The 23,372-nt window shown below is 33.4% G+C and overlaps 5 protein-coding genes across 12 annotated transcripts in view; 2 read left to right on the top strand and 3 right to left on the bottom strand.

Annotated features, from left to right (window-relative positions):
* Positions 1–23,372, bottom strand: part of LOC129792578 (protein phtf) — a 295,904-nt gene that overhangs the window by 248,727 nt on the left and 23,805 nt on the right. The gene's annotated exons all lie outside the window — the stretch shown is intronic.
* Positions 1–23,372, bottom strand: part of LOC129792640 (univin) — a 273,488-nt gene that overhangs the window by 248,727 nt on the left and 1,389 nt on the right. For 2 of the 3 annotated variants that reach the window (XM_055831932.1, XM_055831933.1), the window contains 2 exons: positions 15,746–15,878; positions 14,606–15,591 (listed from right to left, as the gene is read on the bottom strand). In XM_055831932.1, the coding sequence (XP_055687907.1) occupies positions 14,735–15,591; positions 15,746–15,878 (990 nt within the window). In that variant the 3' untranslated portion in view covers positions 14,606–14,734. Of the gene's footprint in view, positions 1–14,605; positions 15,592–15,745; positions 15,879–23,372 lie in introns of those variants that run through there. The other variant, XR_008750818.1, reaches the window with a different exon arrangement.
* Positions 6–1,606, top strand: LOC129792657 (cytoplasmic tRNA 2-thiolation protein 2). The gene is made up of 2 exons (XM_055831962.1): positions 6–332; positions 406–1,606. Exon 2 carries the CDS (start codon positions 423–425, stop codon positions 1,572–1,574), a length of 1,152 nt encoding a protein of 383 aa, XP_055687937.1. The 5' UTR covers positions 6–332; positions 406–422; the 3' UTR covers positions 1,575–1,606.
* Positions 1,677–10,204, top strand: LOC129792588 (uncharacterized). 2 transcript variants are annotated; one of them, XM_055831800.1, is made up of 6 exons: positions 1,677–1,780; positions 2,209–3,494; positions 6,703–6,881; positions 6,957–7,005; positions 7,551–7,880; positions 8,209–10,204. In XM_055831800.1, coding segments are annotated over exons 1-6 (1,857 nt in total). In that variant the 5' UTR covers positions 1,677–1,778; the 3' UTR covers positions 8,220–10,204. The 2 variants fall into 2 exon arrangements, with proteins under 2 accessions (XP_055687775.1, XP_055687774.1); XM_055831799.1 differs by having other exon boundaries at positions 7,551–10,204.
* Positions 10,958–14,369, bottom strand: LOC129792584 (uncharacterized). Of its 2 annotated transcripts, none has more exons than XM_055831791.1 (4): positions 14,258–14,369; positions 13,474–13,821; positions 12,765–13,172; positions 10,958–12,704 (listed from the first exon to the last, which is right to left on the bottom strand). In XM_055831791.1, exons 2-4 carry the CDS (start codon positions 13,715–13,717, stop codon positions 11,149–11,151), a joined length of 2,208 nt encoding a protein of 735 aa, XP_055687766.1. In that variant the 5' UTR covers positions 13,718–13,821; positions 14,258–14,369; the 3' UTR covers positions 10,958–11,148. The 2 variants fall into 2 exon arrangements, with proteins under 2 accessions (XP_055687766.1, XP_055687765.1); XM_055831790.1 differs by lacking the exon at positions 14,258–14,369 and adding an exon at positions 13,943–14,164.

Raw genomic sequence — 23,372 nt, 5'->3', positions numbered from 1 at the left:
TTCTTGTCAAAATTTAACCCTTGGAGGATTTTTCTGGCCACTGTGGCCCAATTTTTATTAAATCCTCATGAAATTAAATCTAATTTAACATTTTGTGATGATTTCTAGTAAGAAAATTCAATTACTTTATCAAAAGATCTATTAGAAAAACGTTTTCCTTTTTAAAGAAAAAATTAAGGTTTAAGGTTAGAGGTTTCTGATCCTGCAAGTGTTAAAGGGATTACTCACTCACATTGGAAAAGTTTTATAAAAAATAAATTAGATTTTGCTTTAGAATCGTGATTTCATTTTTATTTTATCACCAAAATAGGATTTAAAGGTCAGCAGCTTTGGTAAGTCTTAAACTTTCATCAAAAAATTGCAGGTGTTGAATATTAAAATAAATTAAAAACACGTGTCTTTTAGGGAAAACAAAATACAACATGTGTAGCATTGGAAATGAAGATTTTGAGGATGATGCCCCTCCTTCTGCAATGATGCAAATCAACAACAAACAACACGACGTGGTTGATGGAAACTGCAAGAAATGCGGATCTCCAGCAATGGTAAAATTACCTTTCAAGGAAGCTCAGTGCAAGGAATGCTTCCTGTACTACATTCGTCATAAATTCAGGGCTAATCTGAGTTCCAGAAAAATCCTCCCACGCAATTGCAGTGTCCTGACAATTTTTGATGGATCACCGGAAAGTATCTGCCTCCTGGACCTTGTTACACATTCTCTTCGCGCAGAGAACTACAAAAGATTGAATTTCAATCATCACATTGTGATATTGGATAGGATTTTCTTAAGAGCACCCAGTTTGGGAAATCAGGAAGTGCTGGAAAGGTTTTTCCAACAATTTCCATGCGATATGCATTACCTTTCACTGTTGGACGATGAATGTTGCCTAGAAATGTTCAACATTAGGGATTTTATGAAGAAACTGGAATCACAAAAGGACAAATTGGCAAGATTTCAATCAACATTTGATAATCAATCAGCCTGGGAGGATTTTATGGAGCAACGTACAAAGAACTACATTCGCAAAGCAGCTAGTTCTTTGGGTTGTGGCTACGTCTTCCTGCCCGATACTGCGAGGGATGTAGCAACAAATGTTTTAAATTGCATTTCCCTGGGCAGGGGAGCCTCTATGGCCTACGATGTTGGATTTCTGGATGATCGAATCAACGATTGCAAACTCCTGCGCCCGATCCGGGATTTCACACAGGAAGAAGTTGATAATTACATCCGAATGAATGAAGTGCAATGCTTACCTGTTGCAGCAACCTCCCGTGCACCTGATAGTATCCAGAGCATAACGGAAAAATTCATAGACGATCTCCAGCAAAACTACTCTTCAACGGTGTCAACAGTTTTCCGGACTGGTGATAAATTAGCTCCAAAACAATCAAATGAAGGAAAATGCATTAATTGCCATTCGAATTTCCTCTGGGAAAATTCCAAAACGCTCAATGCTGTTGAATTTTCCGCAAAAGTCTCGAATTCACATGAAAATTCTCCCAATGAATTTTCCTCGGGTGCTAAAAAATTCTGTTATGCATGTCAGAAAACTTTCCAAAGTTGTTCAACATAAAAAAAAATAATAAAAATTATTAGAAATTGTAATTTTTATTATGTTTAATTTATGATTGTGACGTCCCAAAATTGTCCCAAACGGCCAAACCGGTGAAATCACGTAGAAGAAGAAGAAAAGGTGTCAAGTTCCCAGAAAGTGGTACAAGAAAACTTTTGAGAAAAGTGAAAAATCTGTGTTGAAATAATTCCAATTTAATTAAAAATGTAAGGAAATTGTGCAAAAGTATTTAGTTATTATTTTCTGCATATTGTTTCTTCAAAGAATTCATTAGTTTGAAGGAAATTTAAGAAAATTGAAAGCTTCGACGTTTCCGCCATTAAATTAATGGGCGACAAAAGGCATTTTCCCTTTTCTCCGAAAATTGAATTGAAAATACAAGCTTTGTTATTTATTTTTATGTTATCCTTTTATCATTTGGTTTCATAGTTTAATCGGATATTAAAAATGCTAAATATTCTGATTAGAAAGGGATTAAAACCTTGAGAAAAATACTGCAATAATAAAAAGATATGTATATATAACAAAAATGGAAATGTTTTTTTTTATTGTTTATTTAGTTATTTATTAAACATCAAGGTCATATTTCGTCCAATTCATAATAATTTGTTTTATTTTTCCTTAATTTTATTAGGTACGGTCGTGATCGTCAAGGAGCTGGAGGATTCCGCGGGACTAATGGACGTGGTGGTAGAGGCATGGGATCAAGTGGTGGAGGAGGTAGTGGCCGACCAATGGGTGGTGCTGGCGGTGGAATGGGGGGATTTCGTGGTATTAAGAAGCCAATGGACTTGAAGCCAAAGATGCGACAGCCGGGGGATCGTTTGCGTCGCATCCGCTGGGACTCGTCATCCCTCACGGCATTCCGGAAGAATTTCTATCAAGCCCCCATGAGTGCAGCCAGTCGCTCAGCGTCCGAAGTTGAAAGGTATCTCAAGAAGAATGAAATAACCGTCAAGGGGCGCGAGGTACCACCACCAAATTTGGAATTTATTGATAATGGCTTCCCGAAGTACGTTGTCGATGAGATCCTGCGGCAGGGATTTAATACCCCAACGGCAATTCAAGCTCAAGGATGGCCCATAGCGATGAGTGGAAGAGATCTCGTTGGGATTGCCCAAACTGGCTCTGGGAAGACACTGGCTTACATTCTGCCAGCTCTTGTGCACATTAGCCACCAGAGTCGGCTACAGCGTGGTGATGGACCAATTGCCCTTGTTTTGGCACCAACGCGTGAACTGGCTCAACAAATTCAGCAGGTTGCCAGTGATTTTGGAACTTGTACTCACGTAAATAATACGTGTATTTTCGGTGGTGCACCCAAGGGGCCACAGGCACGAGACCTTGAGCGCGGGGTGGAGATTGTAATTGCAACCCCGGGAAGGTTGATTGATTTCCTCGAGAGGGGAACCACAAATCTCCGTCGTTGCACATACCTCGTACTCGATGAAGCCGATCGTATGCTTGATATGGGTTTTGAGCCACAAATCCGTAAGATAATCGAACAAATTCGACCCGATAGGCAGGTTCTCATGTGGAGTGCAACATGGCCAAAGGAGGTGCGAAATTTGGCTGAAGAATTCCTCGATAATTACTGCCAAATTAACATTGGTAGTCTGGGATTGGCTGCTAATCACAATATCCTCCAAATTGTCGACGTTTGCGAAGAGTATGAGAAGGAGGGGAAACTCATGAAACTACTTGCGGAGATTTCGTCAGAAGGTGAGACGAAAACAATCATTTTCGTTGAGACAAAAAGGCGCGTTGAGGAAATCTCGCGCATTATCAATCGTAACGGTTGGCGTGCCTGCTCCATTCACGGTGATAAATCTCAGCCGGAACGTGATTATGTACTCAGTTCATTCCGAAGCAACAAACACGGTATCCTTGTTGCCACTGATGTAGCTGCTCGTGGATTGGGTGAGTAAAAATAATTTCAAAAATGAAAAGAAAAAAATGAATGCAATATCAAACCGTCCTCCAACATCGAACTATATTTCATGGAGGATTCTTTGTCAGTCAGATGTGTGGCCGAGATCTGTTTAAAGCTGTTCAGTTGTGTTGTCTCTTTATCAACCAACAAAATTCCTCAATTTCTACTTTCCGGAGCAGGATGTGTGAAAATGAAAATAGGGAAATATTGGATTTAATGTGAGATGTATGAGTAAGGATGTGCAAATAATTAATAGAAAAAAAACAAAAATTACAAACTAAATAAGGTGCAAAATGTGGTTCTATTTTATTGGTGAAACACTATATACTAAAAAAAACCATAATTAATTCACAAAAAATATTTAAAAGTGCATAAAAAATGTGTTAGTTTTCTAGAAAGAAACTTCAAAAGATTCTTTTGAAAATGCTACAAAAACTACAAAATAGTACAAGCTTTCGTCCATTGAAAGTTGGTCCAATGAGGCCAATTTAGAGCTGAAATTCTGCCATTTACTTACAATCAGACGTGACATTCTCATTTTTTGTTTAAACAGCGCTTAATTTATATGAATTTTCTTCGGCCGGAGACAGATTTCAACAGAAAATAATACATGGGCAGATTATTTAAAGGTCTTAATAAAGGCCTTTTCAGGAAGGAGAAATAATGATTAATTTTCGATTCATACATTATGATCATCTTTTTTTTAGAAGATTTCTGATTCTTAACGCTTTTTTTATGAAAATTTTTTCTTAACAAACCTTTGGTGTAATTCACTACTCAGTCCGACCTAAGTTGCTTTTTAAGCAAAATCTTAAGTTCCCTAATTAGACTTAAATTAGCTAGACCTAACGATTACTTTACTAGACTTAAGTTTCCTAAGCTAGATCCAACTTTTTCAAACTATAAATCTAAGCTTCTTAAGCGGCTTTTGTTTTTTTTGCGATGCCTAACAAGGTTTCTTAAGGTCAAGTTTTTAAGGTTTAAAGGTTAGTTTAGGCTATATTTAGAGTCTAAGAATCTTAAATGCTTAATCTTCAAAAACTTAAGACCAGTCTAAAAAGCTAAAGTTTATACTTTAAACATTTATAACTGGTTTTAGAAATAGACTATAAGACGGACTTTGTAGTGAATCTCCATTTCCTGATATTTTAACAAATTAAAAAACATCTCTATGGAAGATTGTCAGGCTATGATCGCAATTTCTAGGTATTTAAATAAATAAATAATTTAAAAACATAAAAATCTATCAATAAATAATATTCTAAGGACGAAAGTTTTACAGAACTTTAAGAGAATGATATTACTATTTATTAGAGAAAATTTATAATAAAAAAGTGATTATTTTTGTGCTAAAATTCATAGTGATAGTGAAGTGTGAACTTAAAAAAAAAGAAGAAAAACAATGCGCATATGAAAAAGTAACATCGATACTTGTACATCTTTTCATCACATTTTCATGTGCTGAATTAACAATGAATCCAACGATAAGCTCCTTTGCAAAAAAAAAATCCTGCTATCTCTTACTATATTTGGTGACACTGTGTGATGAAGATACGCATCATCACTGGAAGTGTCAGCAGAAATGGGAGAAAATTAACTCTCTGGGAAAATGTCCACACCAAGAACTCTTACTGTATCAATCTTCTACAATATTATAATCATTTCAACTCAACGCACGATGCCAATATTTCCAGTATTCACAAAAAAATTATAATATTTAAAAAATGTGTAAATTCTAACTGAATGAATGGGTGAATGAACATTTGGGTTAAAGAAATTGTATGAATGGGTGAAAGATTTCTTTTCAGAGCAAATATCAAAACTTTCAAGACGTTTTTGGACATTCAGGATAGTTTCTCTTCAGGAAATTCCTACCCGAAATAGGTAAGTTCCTGAATTTCCTACTTATTATTAGGTTTAATAAAGTTTTATATAAAATATTCTTTATTTTATGATAAATTAATAAGGAAATTTTTTATCATAAATAAAATCAGTGAATACTGGGAATTTTTTTATTGCAGCTAATGCAGTGTACTCAATAATAATTAATATAATATTTTATCACAGTTTGGTCTTAATTAATCTCTTTGGGAGATTTAGAATAAATAAAAAATGAAAACTTTTTTTTTAAATATTTTTTTTGTTGATTTAAAAAAAAACAAATATATGTATTATGGTTCCTAGGCACTGCACTGTGGTAAATAAGGTGGAAGAAACGAACAGTTTACAGTTGTTGTGTGGCAAAAAGGAATGAGGAAAATTGTATCTTTCCATTTTCTAAACTAAAAAAGAAGTGGAAGAAACTTTTGAATGTGCTTACAAAAAGGCATTGATGGTGGTTGAAGAGTGGCGCAACTTTAATGACTGACGGTATACAAGTTTTCTTTTCTCTCTCTCTCAAAGTCATCTCAAAGTGTCATTAAAAATTAATGAATAAGAAAGGATGACATTTTATTAAATTGGAGTGATTTTATTTCAACTTCTCTCCAACCCAAAAACCGATTGATGTGATACAGACTCCCGGCCAATTATTTTGACTGACCATTTTTTTTGTTACCTACCTGATTTTTAAAGGTATAATTCAGGATGATCATGATTTATTTGTTTGTATTAAACATGAGAACGTATTTAAAAAAATATATTTTTTGGTATTATGTGATTGGGACATTTTTTTTTAATTAATTAAACAAAAAATGTTAAATCAAAATTATTAATATCATGTAATATTAATTAATTGAGGTATGTATCTACAATATCAATAAGATTTTTTTGTCTTACATTAGGTATACTTATTATTTTAAGAATTGCTCTTCTTTAATATTATTCAAGCACATAACATTCGTTCAAAATAAATATATAAATTAGTATATTTCATAATTAAAATCTACAAATATTTTTTTTTATATTAAAAACAACCAAATTGTCTTTTTAATTGTAAAGTTTTTAATTGATATTTTTTATTGAATACAAAATAAGAAAAAAAGGAGTAATGGAAGATTCTTTTCTTTAATTGAACCTATAATCTAATATATGGACAGCTATCCTAAACATAAATAAGCCCTATATTGCCTTACTTTACTGCCTTTTTTTTCTAATTTTGAATTCAATTTTTTTTATGTTTTAAAAAGAACTGACCCTACTTACGTAGTAGTAATTTATGTATTTGTTATATTTTGCTTCCACGGATACCATCAGATGTTGAAGATGTGAAATTCGTAATCAATTATGATTACCCATCGAATTCGGAAGACTATGTTCACCGTATTGGTAGAACTGGACGTTCTAATAATACGGGAACTGCTTATACCCTGTTTACGGGACAAAATTCAGGGAAAGCTGCAGATCTCATTGCCGTCCTACAGGAAGCTAATCAGGTACGCTAATTTGTATTAATTTCTATTTAGCTGTGATTCCTTCATTACAAAATGTTTTTAATAACATTTTTTCAGGTGGTGAATCCAAAATTGTATGACATGAGCAAGGGTGGATATGGCAAAGGTAAGACTTAACTATGTTGCCAGATTGATATTAATTTCGATTTTTTGTTTTATGAAAAACAAAAATTTGTTATTAAACATCTGAGCATATCTTGGTTAAAGTTTTAATATGTCTAAATTTCAAAATTGTGTAGAAAAGTTAAAAATTTTAGAAGATGAAACAGGCAATAGTTAATTATTTAAGAAATTAAAAGAAATTAATTAATTTTTGTTTAATACCGTTATTTCGGACTATATACTTAAGCCCTTCCTTAGAGTTTTTGAGTCTTATAAATTTTCTTTTCAAATGTTCTAAGCCCTGAGAAAGGACTTATAAAGTCCGACCGAAAATCCTCCATTTTTTATTTTCCAAAATCTTTGAAATTTAGCACAAGAAAGCTTAAAATTTCTGCCTTTTACCGGATCTATTCGATTTTGGTGGAAACGGTGAAAATAAAAACTTTTTTATGATACTTTCAAACACTAACTAACAAAGACTAAAAGTAATGCTGGAGGTAGAACCTCAAACAGTAACATTACGTGTTTTCTTCTTTTTATTTAACATAGGTCGTGGTCGTACTCAACGAGATGGCGGAGGAATGAATCGCATGGGTGGTATGCGTGGTGTTGGTAGTCGTGGAGGCGGATCAGGTGGACCAATGGGGGGAATGATGAAGCCTATGCGTGGTGGTCCATCCAACGATAGAATGGGTATGCGCCAAAGCCGTATGGATAGTGGATCGCGGGTAGATAAGTTTGAGGGACGTGATCGTAGCCGTAGTGCCATGGGCAGTAGCGGATCGCGTTTTAGTAACAATCGTGACCGTGATGCAAGTGGTGGTGGTGGTTCCAAGTACGGTGGATCCGGGTATCCATCGATGTCGAATAATGAAATGGGTAAGTTTGGCGGAAATACAGGTGGGGGGGTGTACGGTGCTGCCGGTGGTGGTGGCAATTACACAAATGGCAGCTACAACTCCAGTAGTAGCGCAGGGTATGCCAAGGGAATGCCACCAGCAGCATCTGGGAGTACATATGATAGCCAAGTCCAGAGCGCCACTGGCTCTGGTGCGGGCACATATCAGAATTATAGCGTCATGCCACCTAATATGTTCTCCTACCCACCTCCCCCACTCCCTGTTAAGAACTAAACACCACCATGCAGGCATATTTTCTAAGAAATGACGTTATTTAACAATTTAATTCATAATTTCTTATTTAACAGAAGAAAAATAATTGAGAGGATGAAAAATTAATAGATATATAGACGAATGGACGCTGATATGACGAATAAGGGGGTACATACATAATTTCTAGGATCTATCTTCATGCACAGCACACTGTAAACGTTTTTTTTTTCGCTTTTTCCCATTTTGGTCTCTCATTAGCAATTAAATAAGATAAATTTCAGAAAAATTGGAGTAATAAATATGGGAATATGTAAAACTATTCACATGTACTACTTCATCAATAAAAAAGAAAAAGAATACAACAAAATTTAAAAACATATTTCAAGTTCTTTAAGGAATATTTTATGGGTGGAGACACAGTAAAAAACTTTTTTTTAAATATTTTTTTCAACATACATCATTATGTTCGTAAATTGATGATTTTTATATGCATGACGTAAAGAAATATTTATTTAAATTAATCTTTTTTTTGGTCTTAAAAAAAATTAGAAAATAAATATCTGTCTATGTATTTCATGTGATGTAAAGGGTTACACCTCTCGGGGTTAAAGGGTACACCCGTTATATGAAGTATTTTTAGCATTGATGTTCGTCGATCTAAACAGGATTTTCAACTCAACGTAGATTCAAGATTAGAAAGGATAAATACAAAATAATACACCTATATATTTTCTAATTTATAATTTTATATTTAGCATTAGGTATACATAATAATTACATAATTTTAAACATCCTTGATTTCACGATATATTTCTGACATAGTTTTTAACCTGTCAAGAGTTCTATGTAATTATGTTCCTACATTTTTTAATGTAATAATACATAATATTTTTGCAATTTTTTTTTCAAATACAATTACAGCACTAAAATGTTTAAAAACCTGCAATCTAAGGAAAACTTTTAGGCGCTTGTTCTAACATTAATAATTTCTATGTTTTTTTTTTCTTCAATACCTTGCATTTATATTGTCATTATCTTCCATGACTTTAAACATACATTTCATACGATACCTACATACCAAATTTATGATTTTACACGACTTTCCCCGAAACTTGGCTGAAGGTTTATAGGTTCTTCTGAGAACATTATGAAAACCTATATTTCATTTTATATTTACATAATGTTTTTCTATAAATATGTAATGTTATGGTAACGTACTTTTTTGTATGAATTATGCAAAAATTATGAAAAGATTTAAACACATTTTTGGAGGGATTACAGAGACAGTTTCATAAAAGACGAAAATGGAAATTAATTCAGAATATTTATGATCAATTAAACTTATTTGCAAAGTCAGTTAAAAGATATTAGTAAAATATCCAAAATTTCACTTTCTTTTCATTCTTAATCTTACCTTCAATGAAAATTGCAAATACCTTTTATCAGTTCTTATATGACTTAATTTAGCATTCAGAACACTAGGCGAATTAAGAAAAAATTACAGTAATTGTGGGATAAAATTAGTTTAAAAAAAAGAAAGATAATTTGAAGGAATATCAATAAAATAGAGGAACCTGGGTCAGCCTAGTTGATTAATTTAGTAGATAGAATTTTTATTATACGTAAACATAAGTAGAAAAAAAATTTAACAGAGTTTCTCAGCTTTGAGTTTATCTTCAGGAATGGGGGATTAGTACAGGGTGGACAGGATCGAGTGTAAGATATTGAAAACTCACTAAACTTCTCTTCTAACTCAATCTAAGACCTATCAGGCTGTATAGGGAACTTTCTAGTGGATTCTTCATGTGAATTAAGTCTCTAAAAACAATGGTTTTGATGAAAATTTTGAACCTTCATTCATCTTCCCACAAGCACTATCTTGAAAAAAAAAAACAATGCGAGTTTTCTTTTAAAGAATTATCAGCATCCTCCAGGTTCCTCTATAAAATGTAAAAAAAAAATGTTTAAATTGCAAAAATTAGAATCACCCAGTTTTATTTTAAAATTACATATGAAACAAAAAAAAAACCAATATGTATTACATATTATGTATAGAGAAAAAGAAAATAAAATTTTTAAAAATTTAGAAAAGTTTATTGTTTACTTATTCATAGATTTTTTATAAAGTATTTCATATTAAAATTTTTATTTGGCAATTATTTATATTGCAATACCGACCTGTTTAAGAAAGTCTTTACTTTTGACTTTAATTTTTTTTCCATTTACCAAAGTTGTCTTCTCGTTTTAAAATTGTTTAAAAAAAAATCCTATTTAATTAAAATTTTAGTCAAAACTGCTTATTCAGAGAGAAAAGGGATAAAGATTACGACTTCTGCGGCATTGTTTACAAGGATTTTTATGAAAACGGAAAGAGTGGAAAGAAATTAAGATGAAGTTTAAAAAAAATACAATGTGAAACAGCGATGATTAAGATGATGAAGATTCAGACAAAAAATTAAGAAACTTTCTTTTACTTTTTTTCGTTTTACATTTCCTTTTACGTTATAGTTTGTTCAAAAAATATCTAAATATTCAAAATATATAGGTATGTATACATAACCAAATCATATGTTTTATGTATTCATACCATATTATATTTAATTTATTATATTTTTATACTCGAGATTAAATACGCAATTTTTTTTTTCATAGAGACATTTGTCTTTTTTTCTTTAATTTTATTTTACAATTATATTTTTCATTACAATTCTATTATGTATTTATGTAATGTGACATAGTGAGCGATTAGATAAAATAAACTAACAACAAAATAAATAAGAATTTAATTAGTCTACACATTCAGTTATTCAAAAAAATTTTTTTTCTTCGTTAAACAATATGAACTAAAATCTAAAATTTTCTCTAATTTAAATAAATACAAATAATTTCTTTTTATAATTTATATTCCTTTAAGTCTCCAAGAATCACTAAATGGTCGCCTCAGAGACTCAATTTGTCTGAACAATTTTAATCAGTTTTAATAGTCCACCTGTTTGATTCTCTTCATTTGAATACATATCACTGCTTTTCTCTAACTAAACCTTTATCCTTTCCCCGGGAAAATTGACCTTATCGAGATAAATTGTATGTTTAGCCGATGTACTGCCAACGTTACTTCTTCCACTTAGAAGACTCGCTACGGTGCCAATGTTGGTGGAACTACTGAGGATCGTTTGTCCAGAACTGCTAATCATGTTGGTGTTCATGTTAGCAAGGAGTGCCTTACGGAAGTTGCAGAAGCGTCTCGATAGCATGCTCCCCCCACCAATCCTCCGGAGTTTCATGCTGTTCACCTGACATGGACGTGGAATTGAGCTATGCCATGTATCAATGTCCGGGAACTCCTCTGTGGGATCTGGGGTTGATTCTGCAGATGGATTCTCCTCTGTTTTAACACCAGATCGTCGAAGAACATGCAGCTTTAGGCGATTATGATCACGTCGTGCCCGATTGGATATTGAGAGGGTAAAGAGTCCCGATTCCGGATGAACTGGTGGGGAATGATTCAAATTTACGACATTTCCTTCGGAACATGCTACTGAACTGCCCAGATTCATCACGCTAATCATTGATAGTGGAACAGCTACTGTTAGTTGTTGATCTGGCGTCAAGAGAGTTGTTGTATCCAAAATTGGCGGGCACTCCATTTGCACATCTAGTAAAGTCTTGGGTAATTCAGTCATCTCCAATGGTTTCTCTAGGTGCAGTCGTTTTGTTGATGTCTCACCCATAATTGCTGTATGTTCGCGTTTTAGCTTATTCAGCGTTACAGAGCAATCTGTGAGTTTAATAGGTAATTTGTGATCAAGATCCCCATCGAGCTCTTCGGTGTGCCTCAATGGTGACCCCACTGTGGGTCCTCCACTTGAGTTAGAACTTGATGTTGCACTCAAACTCTTGCGTTCTATGTCAAAGCTCGACGAGGAATTACTAGAGTCCGCATCGGGTAATACTCCACTAGCACTATTGCGTGATCGTGCTGCTCGTGAATTCCGATGATCCAGCAAGAGTTTATCGAATGGGACACTCCTTCCGGGAACTTGTCTCCGTAGGGACAAAGCGTGGGATTTGCATGTTAAAGTCCTCGTGCAAGGCTTCCCAGAATCAATGGAAACTCCACAGTGCCTATCAGGATCATACTCTCGTTCCTTCCCAATTTGTTTACCTCTACCTCGCAATCCATGACCCCTTCTCGCACCTTTAGCAGCACTCCCAAGTTGAGATTGTAGCAATGTGTCTACTCCTTCTACATGATCAGAATGTGATAGGGCTGTCGTTCCCTTAGTTGGACTTGTATTCTGTTGAAATCCACTCGACATGCATGCTGTTGCTGCCTTTGGGGGTTTAAGTTGACTATCAAGACGTTCGGACTCATCTACCCCAATTCCCTTGCCCTCTATTCGTGGTTTCCTCTCAATACTCGTTACTGAGACATCACCAACCCTATCATTTGCATGACGATTCATATGTGCTTGCAGTGCATGCGGCTTAACAACAGCCCCACAGAAGTGACATACAACAGCTCCACAGTTGCGTACCTCAGCATCATCTAAACTACTACTGTTGCTACCACTTTCAATGCGACTTTCAACTGCAACAAGAAGAATATTTTCTTTCCAACCAATTTCAAAAACAGACAACTCTAACTTACCCTTTTGCTCAACATTTTGTAAATTTTCAGTATTCTTGAGAAGAGCATTCCACTTTTGACCTTTGAAGTAGTATAAATTACCCGGATCGCGCATCTCAAGGCTGTGAGGGTGTAATTGATCAGTCGTATCCTTTAATGATGTAAGGGAAACTGCCATGGGACGCTTAAGTTTGCTATCTTCTTCACAAATTGTTTCATTATTCCAAAATTCCTGAAATGAACTAGCAGCCGAAGGATCCTTTGCGTGGCGCTTTATGTGCTCTTTGAGGGATTGCGGTTTCACGACACTTCCGCAATAGTGACAAATAACAGCCATAAAACGATCAGTCTCTGGGCATACACCATAAATTGCCATTTCCTTGCAATCTAACCGCATCACACTCCCAACAGCTTTATCGCGATCCTCAACTGAGAATCAATAAAGACAAAAATTAATGATAAATTGGGAAGGCTTTATAACATATTTTGAAAATTGTTTTCTTTTTCTTCATAGAATAATCTCAAGTTGTAACTCGTTGTAGCCTTGCGCTGATTTTCAAGGCAGAGGGCATTTCGGTTCGATTCATTGATAATTTTGTTTATCAATTTTCTTCAATGAAATTAATTTTTTTAAAAATATTTTTAAATACAGTCAGGTATTGGTTAACGTCACATCGGATGTACTCTTCACACTCATTATTTGTAAACTACATTGACAATACATTCATACCTCCTTTTCTTTCTGAATTTCGCATAGTTTCCGTATTTTCAAGAAAAGCATTCCATTTTTGGCCCTTGTACGAATGTAAACTGCCCGGAGCTTTTGTCATTGAGCTACTTCCTCCTTCAGAGGGTCCAGCACCTCGTATAGGTGTCGACGCAGGCACACGCACCTTCCGGACAATTGGAAGAACTGTTGAAGTCCCTGGACTGGGGCTGGTGGATCTGAGGGCAGTTTGAGTCATTCCGTACATTTCTTCAGCCAGTGATGTTATTTGGAAGTTTTGGAAGATACTTGGAGTTTTCTTAGGGATAGCCTCTTTCAATCAATCCCACTTGCAACACTGAATTCTTCAATCTAAAATAAAATTAAAATCTGTTTAAGTTTGATGTCACTTTAAAGTTACAAAAAGCACCGCTGCTATTTTTTGGCGCTATTAGTTAACGAGGAACTGAGACGGAGGTATCTGCCATCTCACCTCGATTTTCACGCTCAAACATCCGCAAAAAACTGCGAATTAGAACCCCAAAAGCCCCCCAGAATACTCAGAAAACAAAAAATGTTCTTCTTTAAAAATTTGAATTGTAAGTTTCACTATCTCGACTATCCTTCAATTTCTATGAGCGCTACTAACGGCGATATTTGTAAGTTCATTCACACACACACACACACACACATACAGACATACAGATATGCTTTCAATGCGAACTGAAGTAACAACTTTTCTTTTGCATTATTTGGCACACTTTGGGGAATGTAATAATAAAAAATGACGGATAAATAAATCCTGCACCTTTTCCACATTTAATACAAGATGAATTTGTTAGAGTACATTGGTTACTGAGAAAAGTTTTCTCAATGAAAATCCTTCGCCTCCATTAAAACTGACACTGCAACGTCAAACTGAATGAACGTGATAAAATTACTCCTCATTGACAAGCAGAGCCATCATTATCCAAGCGCTAATTCAGGGCGAACTCATGGCAAACTTTCAAAGCTCACCTGTGTGTACCGTACGTTGGGCACAATTTTGGATAAAATAAAGAGAAAAAAATTTGAAAAATAACGTATTCTTAATAAAAAAGAAAATCTGCCTTTCTTTCTAAATTAACTAGCAAAAGACAAGAATAAAAGTCAAGAGTACACTAAGAAGTTCACATTTATTGGTCTTTGGCATATAAATAGAAAAAAAATAGCGGAAATGATGTGAGCCTATTTCGTTTAAAAAGGGATGACGACTAATCACATGAGAGCCTTCGGACGGTATTGTTTAGGAACAAGCACATTCTAGGACCCGCATATCGGTCCAGGTGGCTACTTTCAATTTTGTCGGATCCCTCTCATCTACGTGCAGCACTTCGAGATCTATGAGTTTGAGAGGGGCACAACATGGCCGTGGTGCTTTATTCTTGTCTTGTTTCCAGATAAGACTCTGAAGGAGGGCATGATGATGCGCTGGGTTATATTTAGGCGGGCACTTTCCACGGCAGAAGCCAGCGTCAAAGGACTTGGGCTGAATGATAAATTCATAGCCTTTGACATCCTTGAATGCAACCTCCATGCGATGGCGACAACACTTTTGGTTGTTCTTTTGGCAATCAGTCTGTCGTGGTCGTCGAATGGGATGCTGGATGTAGTGTTTGTACTGCCGTGAACGTTTTTCACGCTGCACAGCACGTGTCACGATATTCAGAGCTGGATTGGCATCTTCATCGGTGTCACCAAACTGCGAAACATCGTGCACAATGTGTAACCCGTTGCGGTGGCAGCCATCGCAGTGAATTTCCAATCCAAGATTCTGGTGACGTGCATCAAGCCAACTTTCCACTGCTCGACAAACATCCAATTCAATCCACTTGGAGTCAGTCAGGTGATGTAGCATTTCAATTTGACCATCGAGAAAAATCCGACCGTATGGCTCAATTAGTTGATACACTTTAATGCTCACACTGGGGTCGTCGGTGTCATTTCTGTGGCTCTGATGGTAACGATTCTGGAGAAGCAGTCTCAGGGTAGCCTCTTCCACACCAGGCGGAGGCTGTTCCGCTTCCGGTAGCGGAAAACGCACGAATACTAAATCGTTGCTTATACTTCGAGGTCGTCGATGACGAAATTGGGTTGTAGGTGCTGTAATTAATGGAAAAAAAAAGAATCAAATTAAATGATTGTTGAATTGAATTTAAAATAAAAGTAATTTTCAATGCAAAAAAAATGATTTTTTTGTTAAAGATTAGCTCAAAATTAATGATCATAAATAAACTTTAAATCAAAATTTACTTACAAGGTGTAAATGAATTAAAGACCAGCTCCCCATCGTCTTCATTCATCGAATCGATGTCATTCCTCATTCGTTGCTGAATTCTCTCTAAGTACATTTTGTACTTTTCCGCATATTCCTTCTGACTTATATTAATCTGCAATGATACAATAAGGAAAAAATCAAATCAAATTAGACCTCTTCGTCTTGTATTAGTCATCTGAGTCATTGTTGTGAAAGAAAAGCGAGAAAAATTGATCTACCATTTACCGCATAATTTACATGCGTTTGCCTTGTGACTATGAAGTATTAATATTTAATTGAATTTAATTAGTAAAATTCATTTGACCGTACAATGGATGCTAAATATACGACATTTCACTTTTTTTTGGTTGGTAACAACATTCAAAGAAAAAAGGAGAAACTCTTTATAGATTTATTGAGAAACATATAAAAAATGTTCCTAAAGAAGAAATATTTTGGCGGGTAGTGTATACAAAATAAATGAATAAAAATAACGTTCTTGTACTTTTTGAGAAAGTCTAACAAGATTAGAACCAGAATTTCATTACAAATGTTTTAAAATTATATTTAATTTGAAGCTAGTTGTTCATGGGCGATTACTGGCGAGTACTAATATCGCAATTTTTAGAGATTTAGTATTAATTAATACATTTCTAATAAAACTCCAGTTCAAATATTCGGCATAAGTTCATCACCTATTAATTTAAAGAAATAGGGATAAATGTAACGTTCCCTTGTAAGTAGAGTACGACTGTGCAGTACAGTGAGTACAGTACATCATTTTCTTCTTGATATTTTTTATATTTTATTTAATTTACATTATGAATTAATTTTTATTTACTAGCACGTATTGAAAGAAACAAAAATTCATCGTTTTTTTACGAAATAACTTTGGAATGTTGTGCGCCACTCGAAAACGTAAAAAGGAATAGCTATTGTAGTAGGTAATACAACTACATTATTACATTATTAAGCAAGTAAACTAAAGTGACATCATATATGACTTGATGTCACTCATGAAATTTCATAAAGTTCATGATGAAGCACCAAGGTTAAGAATTGCCAAAAGGGGACGAATTTTTTTATTCGGGTAAATATGAATCATATGCGTGCACTCAATCATGATAATAGGTAAATAAGAAAATGGATTAATCACTGGAAATCACAATTCACTCAATAAAGTTTTGGGCACGCGCTTCCATTTTTTACTGAAGAGAAAATGATGATATTTTACCATTCTTCTTATTGTTTGGTGTGTAAAGTATCCATTAGAGTTTTTTTGGCTATATAATTAAAATAGGCACATTGTAATTTCAAATACAACGCAGTATTGAAATGAATCTTGATATTCTATTATGTTGTGATTCATTCAAATTTTTTGTATCATTCTAACAGTCTAATCCTGATAATTTAAGAAATTTCTTGATTTATTCTTTTGAAAATTTTAAGAGCTTTCCTTTAAATATTTGTATATAGATTAAGGATTATTCAAAACAAATAGAACTTAACTTTAAATTAATTTTATTTTAAAATTATTGCAGCAAACAACCTACTTATTCTTGTACCACCAAAATCATGCTTTTTGATACTTTTACAACCAACCAACAATTTCTTTACGCCAACCATATCTCGAGAAAGTATCAAACGAATTTTTGCATCGCAATTTTTTTTCACATCTTCTTAATAAAATCAATAGCCTGTGATAATTAGGCTTTCAACAGGAGGGTAATATACAGAAACAAAACAAAATTAATTCACTCACAAGCTAATCTAGGTATACAAATCACGAAAACTTATGTTTCTTTGCCCCTCTTTGAGCTGTGGTTCTTTCTTTTTTTTAAATTTTTATTACTCTCTGTGTTTCTTTTGCAACGTGGTTTTTATATTTTACGTCACCATTCACAGAGATGTAGTAAGACAGCAAGTTTTTTTTGTTCATTGTAACAGTGAGAGGAATGGAATTTCCAAGATCCGCTAATTTGTATAATTTATTCCACAAATATTTCTTGTAGATTTTCATCGGAAAGTTGCGGATGTTGGTGTAAAAAAAAGACCTTTTCATTGCAGAAATTCCCCAAAATTACAATGAAACGGGTGTACAAACTATTTAATAATTTTAATTCATTTTACTAAAAAAAAAATAGTAAAAATTGAATATTTCTGGAATGATCAAGATGAAAGAATTTTTTTTGGAGAATGTAGCAGCTTAATCAACTAAGGTGAATAGAAAAAGTTTTTGTGTCAGTAAGTCGAATAACTTATTATTCTTTCTAAAAATGAAACAAAATCTTTAGATTTTTGGCTTTTTCTGGAGGTTTTATCCTATTTTATTGTATTGAAAGTATAATTTCTTTTGATGTCCATTATTAAATTCTACTTACGATACTTTACAAAAGGTACAAAGACTCTGATATGCGGTATACGTAAATGGAGATTTTTTGAATCATCAGATCTCATCCGGTTAGGATGTTCTGGGTATGGGTAAATTTTAAAAAATGACAAAAAAGCAAACGAACAAAGAACACGAAAGTTGTGAGATATATCATTCGTACTCCTACCAGAGATTAGCCTGTGAATGAATATTATTTACTTTGAAATATCGTGATTGGAGTGAGAACAGTTTTTAGATAAAAAGGATGAAACTTAAAAAAAATGATTTAGAAAATAATCTTTATCAAAAGGAGCATAATAAAGTTTAAATATGTGGATTGAGCACAAAATAAACCGGCAAAGAATTCCTACAGGAAATGCAAAAATATGCACAGCCATTGCCTATTTTGTCCCTTTAAATGTTTCGAAACATTCGTGGCAATGTTTCATCGATGAGTTTGTTCCAGTTTTTTTCTCGGAAATTTTTTATCCTTTTTTGATGCTCTCTAAAAGATAATGCGGATCAAAATTGTTTCCTCTATGAAGTCCTCATCCATTATAAGCTTGAGTAGGCTTCTATGTATTATAATGGGCGGTTAGAGTGGCGTATGGGTGCTTCAATTGTTGAAATGGAATGCCAACGTCTTTTTCATTTTTTAAATTAAATAATAGACTAAATATTATTTTATTATGAAGTAACTATTTTGGAATATTTTTATCATTTTTCTAGTCAAATATCTAATCTTGAATTAAGAGTTCTTGATCATCTTATATGTCATGCCGGCAGCTAATTTGTATCTCATAGCGCTCAGTTTCCATAAAGCGATGTAACCGGGTTGAACTGCTTATTTCTTCTTATAGTAAAGGTCTAATCTTTAATATTTCGTTAAGTCTAATTTATTAATAAAAATTATGCAAAAAAAGAAAATATTTTTTTAAGTGCCTCCAGTAAATTCAACCGAGAATTCAACTACCCCAACCACTTCTTGAAGAAAGTTCTCCTTAAAAATTTTATCACAACGAAAGTTGAGCAGATTTAATTGACGAAATAAAATATATTTGATTAGTCGATGTGGTCAAAATATACATATAGGCATACACGGGTAGATAATTTGTGAAAATTGTGAAACTAAATGAATATTTTTGTAACTCTTCTCGGTGGAATTTCGTGACTTTGAACATCTTCTTTTTCTTTTGGATTATTTTTGGAAATGATGACAAAAATGTGATTCATTCAATGCTTTTTCTTCTTTTATGGTATGGCTCTTTTCGATGGTGTCAAATTCGTTTTCCTCCTTCCCTTTTATTACTGCCTACCTGAATGTATACGTAATAGACGCGGAGCCAATAGAGTTTCATATTCCTCTTTCATGAGGATCCCCTAAAAGTGGTTCAGTTTCAAGTATGTTAAATCATCATGGATTTTTTCCTCTTCAATTGATACATTTCACTGATGCTACGCATTGCTTAGGATGAAGAACATTGGCGTCTTATTTATTGATAAGAGCAAGAGAAAAAGAGTAAAAAAAAAGGGAGATCAAATATTTTTTCCATATAAGATACTTGTCTAATATGCTACCTACATCTGCAAAAGAATTTTTTTTCTCTGTTTGTTTATAAATAAAATCTTTTTTGTTATTTCATTACTGAAATTCCCTATTCAACATTGTCACACAAGAACAAAAACAAAGAGAAAAAAACACACAAAACTTATTAAAGTTGAATGATTTAACATGTGTGTGGGAATAAACATTTGGGAAGAACATTCTCCTACCGCATCACACATCTTGTGCGTATGCCAATGAAATTCAAAATATGCGAGAAATTTTTGCATTTTCTCTTATAAATGGGAAATGTGTGGGTATATTATTAAAGTGGAATTATAAATGCCGGACGTACAGAAAGAAAATTTTCAAACGAAAGATCGTTGTGTTAAAATTGGAAATATTACTAATTTATTTGTAAATAATAACTTTATATTTAACCCCATACCTTGTATAAATATAGAATATCTCACCATGATGTTGTTAATTAATTTATAGCTGTTTATTGAAAATTTTGTCACTTTTTCAGTTTAATTTTAACCAACACGACTTCTTTTTTTTACTATTTAGGCGCCATAAAAATTCTTTCCGCCTTACTTCATACATTTTACAACTCATCCTCAAGCCGTTGCATTCCATCGATTCCATCCTTATTCATAGTTTTCGTAGTAAATATGAAGAAGGTGTACATTTAATGAAATGAGTTCCTTTCTTATCTCTTTTCATTGTGTGACATTCTTTTTTTTTTTTCAGGAAAGCAGTATGGTGCAAATGTTAACTTTAAGTAGGGAAGTAAAATTAGAAAGGAATGTTACTATTTTGGTTAGTATTACTATTTCTTGTATTTTTATACAATATATTTTTCTAAGAAACATTTTCACACATCAAAGGGTATTCTTTTATGTTAAAGAATTCAATTCATCACCAACAGTGAAGCCAATATAATAACTTTGCAACCCACTCGTTACCTATTTACAAATTGTTCCGAAAATTGGGGTAAACACGCAAAATTCTTTGAATTCCACAAATTAAATTCTTCATTTTTAGTGTTCATCTCGTGTACATCCCACTACTTTCTATGATTAATGTACCAATTTATAGAAATTATACAATCTCTATAGACATCTGGGCCACACAGCATCATCTTAATATATAAAGCTGAAATGTTTGTCTGTCTGTGGCACATGAACTCCTCCGAAACGGCTGGGCCGATCTTAATGAAATTTGGTATGGGGGTAGAGGGGGTCAATACGAGTTGCAAGCGCTATATGGGATTTCGCCCCGACCCCCCTTTATAGCGCCCCCACAGAAAAATTGATTTTTTCCCATTTTCTACCTGCTGAAGGGTCAGATAACGGGATTTTTTTATTTTAAAATTTTTTCGGGGTACCGTATTTTTCATCCCCTCTACTAATATATGCCCCCTTTTATAGCTTAAAATGGAGTTTGCTCACACGTGATTGGGGGCTCGGGTTGACTAGTATTCCACTAAATCCGGGATGAGGGAACAAAGAGAGTGAAATAATGACTTAAATTCCGTTTCCCTCCGCACGCGGATCATCAGCCAAAACATGGTAGAGAGGCTATACAAGCACTTATTCCCGATCAAAAACAATTCAAAAAAAATGATCGATAGGTAATTAAACAATCATTTCCTAATTCATGTGAATAATCTTCGCGCTTGCAAACTTTTCATGAAAGTAATATTCCCACTGAAACCAATTGCTTCATCTTCCGTTGAAATCGTTGTTATTTTCATCGGTTTGCATAATTTCACCACTTTCAAGCAAAGTTTAGTAATTTTATGTAAAAAGAAATATCACAATTAAACTAAAAGAAATGTAATTAAAATAAACTTAGGGGAGAATGGGACAAATCGAGTCTATATCAATTTTTTTCTTTGGCAAAAAAATGTTAATCAATCTCTTTTCTTCCTTCGGTCTTCGTCAGTAGAAAATTTTCCTCATAAGGGTGAGTTTGAAGCTTGGCGTTTAGAGGGTTAAAAATCAGTGACTTTGCTGGCTTTACTGCATTTTATAATGTACCTACAATGCTGCTAACACCTTTTTTTATAAGTTTTGTAAAAATTTCGTGATGTAAACCGTGATTCTTTCAGAAATATGCTTTTGTACATTTTTGTTCTTTTTTTTCTCAAATACGAGTAAGATTGAATGGAAGAAAGCAGGAATTGTAGAAAACGACGGAAGCATAAATTCTTTTGTCTTGAAAAAATACATCTAACAATTCGTTCTGGATTATGCTAATGGGAAGCCCTAAAGTTGTGAATATATTAATGTAGGTATATTTCTATAAATGAAGGTAAGCAAGCATTAAGTTTTGTGTATTTCACATATGTACATACATAAATAATGTCAATATTTCTAATATTGTAGTCACTCGTGGACCAACGTTTTGAATTATTATTCGTTTTTTCGTCTCTTTTTTATGTTTGTATAATATTTATTTATATCAATGTACAAGTACATAGTGTTAAAGCTCTAAGAGGTCAAATTATGCTATAATTTGGTATACCTTGTATGTATGTTCTTGAAAATCCAGGGTCATTCTCTTTCCAAATCATAATAATTATATATATGTAAAATTTTTCGAAAAAAAAGGTTTCTGAAATTGGTGAAAATATAAAAAAAAATCAGCAATAAAACACATAATTATTTTAAAATTTGAGATACCTATAAGGAATAAATTGTAATTTTAACTCTTTCATCACTACAAATTAAGCTTCTCTACCTGTAGCGCAAGTCTCTGTCTTCCCTTTCATTGCAATGGACCAACAAAATACAATACGAAAGACTGGACGGATGAAAAAAAAAATCATATTTTGACATATAAATATTTGTAATGTACCTAATGTTTATATTAACATCAATTTATGCTGTTTGAGCTTACATAAAAATTAGCGGTATAGCCATGAAAATACACATCCCTTAATTATCATAATGTGTATTGTAGATATATTTACTTCGATTTTTTTGTTCAATAAAAGAAATATTTGAAGAAAGTGCCACGTTCACAAGACTGCAAGAGTCATTGAACCATATACTACGTTCCCCCTTCTATCAGCTAAATCTGGAATTTCGCTTTTTTTAATACATAAGATTGTGATGCATTTAAGGCTCATATATATGTACAAATATAATAACATATGTAGGTGTGAAAAATTTAATTGTTTAGAAATCACTAGTGGTCTTGAAATTGTATGTGTTGTACAGATTTTTCCTAAATTTTTATTTGAAGAAGTTTGAAGAGCTCACAATGATGTATTATTTTCGGAGCCCTTCACCTATAATCATCTTCAGTTGTTGTGCTGTGGAGTCTTTCTTCAATTGAGCACACAGCTTCTCGAAGCTAAAAGTCGCCGATTTGACTTGAATGTGGGTATAGAGCGGTATGAGCATTCAATTGATATTAGTAAATTCCAAAATAAGCTGGTCAAAGTGAGTTAAACAAAGCACAAATTGTCAAAATATTTAATAAATCTACTACACACAAATTTTGCAATATTAAATTCAGTTCTTGTGGAAGAATTTTCTTGATATTTCTAAGAGTTAAGCTTGATCTTGCACATCAATTTGATTTCTCTCTATGTACAACAGTGAAATAATGACTTCAGGGAATTTTTAAAATATATAATTGAACCACACGCATAGGGATATTTAAAACAATTAAAACGTTTTACTAATGACTTAAACAAA

This window comes from Lutzomyia longipalpis, chromosome 3 (genome assembly GCF_024334085.1).
Source record: "Lutzomyia longipalpis isolate SR_M1_2022 chromosome 3, ASM2433408v1".
In the NCBI taxonomy this organism is placed as follows: Eukaryota; Metazoa; Arthropoda; class Insecta; order Diptera; family Psychodidae; genus Lutzomyia; species Lutzomyia longipalpis.
Note: the sequence above shows the minus strand (reverse complement) of the source record. Positions and strands in the feature narration are given on the sequence as shown.

Coding starts and splice junctions, on each gene's coding strand:
- LOC129792588 (XM_055831799.1), top strand. Junction 3,495..6,702: donor TGTAGCTGCTCGTGGATTGG/GTGAGTAAAAAT, acceptor GGATACCATCAG/ATGTTGAAGATGTGAAATTC. Junction 7,006..7,550: donor CAAGGGTGGATATGGCAAAG/GTAAGACTTAAC, acceptor TATTTAACATAG/GTCGTGGTCGTACTCAACGA.
- LOC129792657 (XM_055831962.1), top strand. CDS start 423: ATGTGTAGCATTGGAAATGAAGATTTTGAGGATGATGCCCCTCCTTCT.
- LOC129792584 (XM_055831791.1), bottom strand. CDS start 13,717: ATGTACGGAATGACTCAAACTGCCCTCAGATCCACCAGCCCCAGTCCA. Junction 13,173..13,473: donor AAATTCAGAAAGAAAAGGAG/GTATGAATGTAT, acceptor ATTGATTCTCAG/TTGAGGATCGCGATAAAGCT. Junction 12,705..12,764: donor ACAAAATGTTGAGCAAAAGG/GTAAGTTAGAGT, acceptor TTCTTGTTGCAG/TTGAAAGTCGCATTGAAAGT.